The sequence below is a fragment of the Hirsutella rhossiliensis genome (genome assembly GCF_020360975.1).
Source record: "Hirsutella rhossiliensis strain HR02 chromosome Unknown scaffold00004, whole genome shotgun sequence".
Classification (NCBI taxonomy): domain Eukaryota; kingdom Fungi; phylum Ascomycota; class Sordariomycetes; order Hypocreales; family Ophiocordycipitaceae; genus Hirsutella; species Hirsutella rhossiliensis.
The window spans coordinates 4,163,987-4,167,464 of record NW_025408670.1 but is presented as its reverse complement, the minus strand read 5'-3'; the positions used below and the strand labels follow the sequence as shown (position 1 = coordinate 4,167,464).

The 3,478-nt window shown below is 45.5% G+C and overlaps 1 protein-coding gene across 1 annotated transcript; it reads right to left on the bottom strand.

Annotated features, from left to right (window-relative positions):
- Nucleotides 1–2,664: 2,664 nt before the first annotated feature.
- Nucleotides 2,665–3,184, bottom strand: HRG_04719 (uncharacterized protein; the record flags this gene model as incomplete). Its single annotated transcript, XM_044863190.1, has 3 exons — nt 2,665–2,745; nt 2,907–2,921; nt 2,972–3,184. The coding sequence occupies 3 exons, from the start codon at nt 3,182–3,184 to the stop codon at nt 2,665–2,667; spliced, it is 309 nt and encodes a 102-aa protein (XP_044721804.1).
- Nucleotides 3,185–3,478: the final 294 nt, after the last annotated feature.

The following is a 3,478-nucleotide window of genomic DNA, read 5'->3' as shown; positions in this document are numbered from 1 at the left end:
TATTTAGCTTCTTATTCCTTATTAGTTATTTTAAATACCTTTATAATAGCTTCTTTAAATCCTTAGAAACTAGTAAAGACTTTATTTATCTTATTATCTTATTGCGCTAGTTAGTTATTAAGAAAGTCCCTTATAATAGGTCTAAACTAAGCGAGTACTATTCTAAATAAATAATTTCCTATATAAAGTACCTTTTTAACTAGGTCTAAGAGTTTAGTAAGGTAAAACCGGTAATAGGCCTTAAGTTAGGTATAAAAGTCTTAAAGTATACTATAAGTACCGTTAAATAGTCTTAGCTATTTTAATTTAACTATTTCTTTAAGGTCCCTAACTTATCTATTACCTCTTTTATTCCTAAGTAACTATACCTTATATCGAAGGGTAATAATCTTATATATTATATCCTACGGCGATATAGTAGCTCTAGAGTTAGTTAATCTAGCTTACTATATAGGCATATTAATAGTTACGATATTACTTAAAGTAACGCGGTATTATACTAAATAAGAGCTTTTAATATATAACGACCGGTATTATTCCTAAGGGATAAACCTATCGAGGGGTTTATATTAGTAGATATAATAGGGCGTGGTCTAAGCAATAATAAGTATATTATATTAGTAATAAGTTAGAGGTCGTAGACCGTAGACTATAACTAGGTAATTAGAATTAGAAATAAAATCGTAATAAAGATCTATATTAAAAGCTAGAGAGCTATCTATCTAAAGGAGTAAAAGTAGGTGGCTATATATACCTATAGAGACTATCCTTAGATCACGGTCCTAGCCGTGATCCCCTTCGTAGCTTACTATAGCTTACTTATAAGCTATGCTCCTAAGTAGTGATCTATCTATATAAGGCTTACTTAGCTTATATACGCTCTAGGTAAGCTAAGCCTAAGTGACTTCTCGTCCCGACCATTGTTTCGAGCCGCCTTATTACGTGAACGTGGCCGGCTCTCCTGCGGCCCGCTAACCGTGGTCGTAACATATGCCTAATAGACCTAATAGTTATGTATAAGGAAGCCTGCCTAACTAATATAACTCCCCTAGCCTAAGGACATTATATAGGCCTAACTTAGGTATAGGAATATCTTAATGCCCTCTTTTAGCTAGCTATATAGTGTCACTATACCTATATAAGCCCCTCCCTTATCCTAATAGATAGACCAAGACATGCATCACTGAATTCACCTTTCTGTGCCCCTATTTCTTCCACTGTGCTCTCAAGCCCCTGCTTGAGAGAAGGGAAAGTCGGCCCCAGGGTTGTGCCCGGGGAAGCCGGGACGGCTAGAGGGCAGCCTGAGGGGTGGTCTAAACTTGGGTCAGAGCCGGCGTAGCTGGTACCCGCTCCCTGTGTCGTTGGCTGGAATATTTCACGCCGAGGAGAATGGGGTGTAAGGAGAAAGTTTGCAATGGAAGGGGGGGTGGGAGAGGTGCTAGACGATGACGCCGGATTCTGGCCACTTGGTGCACCTCATATTGCCTTGTTGCTCTAGCCTATAGCATCGGCGAGATTTATCCTGCACGGCTGGATGAGAAGATACGTGTAAAGAGGCCGGGGAAGGCGAAATTGACAGGGAAGGATAGCTGCGACGGGAACCAGGTTGCCCTTGTCGGCACAATCTCCGGGAGTAAGAATTAGTACCTCAATGAGATATGCGTTACATTTGGGACAATAACTGGGCATAACGGTTGGAGTTGTTGGTTACCGTAGTGCATTGTCAATGACAGCAGTGCATCATTCCCGTGGGCCCGCTGAAAAGCAAAACCCTCTAACTGGAGGGTTACGGGGTCGTCCACCTCTCTGCCATCAAGGAGACGGACAATATCTTCACGGTCTCTGTCTCTTGCGTACGTATCTTCCTTGTATATGGGCTCAGCATTGAACGAGCCAGCTGCGAGAGACCGGAGAGACCGTTTATTCTTCCTATGCGGTCTGGCAAAGTCTGCGGCGAGTTGAAGACTGTTCCGCTCGATGCATGCTAAAAATCTTTTTGCCCCGTGCCTCAATAAGATCTGCACATTCTGCACAGAAATAGGCTCAAGTATGGTGCTCTTCACGTACGTTGTTCCATTATTTAACCACTTTGGGGAGCGCCGGCCCAAAGACAGCACCCCCCCCCCGGAACGATTCGAGAGCATTTTTCGGCGCTGGTTATGTTGTTGTGCGCGCATTTGTGACACTTTACATTGTTCGCTGGTTTGGGTGCGGCGGTGGCTGCCAGAAATGGCTTTCGTGTATCTTCGCGGTTATTATATAACTCTATCGTAGAACAGCAACTTGCCTGGGTTCGTATAGACACGCATTGCATAAGCAAGCTTCTGGTGACGACGATTGGACAACGTCGAGGAAAGCATATTGTCTCCTTGCGTTTCGAGCTCCATCTTAGCGACTAATTTCTCATATTGCCTCCTCTCATCCCACTTCTGACGTGTATCTTGGTCAACTGGAACCCCATTTTCATCGTAATTATTTGGCGCATCTAACTCTGGAGGAACAGCTTCGAGGAAAAGTGGTGGCTCTACCAGTTCCCAAGGCATAGTGCAAGCGCCTTCCCAGTCAATAACACCCTGTATGTGGTACTTGGAGTCAACGACAATGTTGCTGTGAAAGAAATCTGTGTGAGTAATAGGAAACGGCCCGTCATTGTGGGTGATCAAATCAGCAGCTGATGAGGCAAGCTGATTGGGGAATGCCTGGATAGACGTAAGGATTCTGGATCTCAAGGCGGCCGATGGGATCCTGTTGACTGCGTCAACGGACAAGGGGAAGCGGCTATGTCTGGCCCAGGCCTCGATAAAGTCGGTTGCTCTGCGAAAGGGTCCGCCAAGATGTGGAAAAGGACCAACGGTGTAGTCACCGGTTGAGTCTTGAATCACCATGCCAATTAATGGGAGACGAACCGATGTCATCTGAACCTAATGATAGATGAGCGTAGAGGACACGAAACAGAAGCACTCGGGTATACCTGAATCTTGGCTGCTGCGAGATAGAAGGGAGGGCGTCGGTGAAGGGGTATCTGTCCTTGGTGAACTTCGTAGCCGCCGTCACTGTCTGTAGCAACATTTCCTGAGACGACTTGCATAAGAATGAAAGCCGCGCTGGTCGGGTTGCGGGTGTCAACCTCATATGCATATACCGTGGGGACAGGAATGCTGGTTCGCCGACGGATGAGTGTCATGGTGTCGACCTCGCTCTGCAATATGAGCGCCGAATCTTGCGTGGTTGTGTGCATTCGAACGCGAGCAATCCAGGTAGTACCATCGTCAAACGCGAGAAGCCGGACAAGGTGATGAAGGCCGTTCTTGAGCTCTGGGAGCACTCGGCAAGGCACGCCCTGTCTGAGCGACGATGCGAGAAGACAAAGCTGATCCCAATTGGTACGAACAAGACATTCATGTACTGATCGCCCAATACAAGTATCCAATGGATATGAGCAGATTTTTCTCCAGGTCGTGTCTGACGGCATGATGGT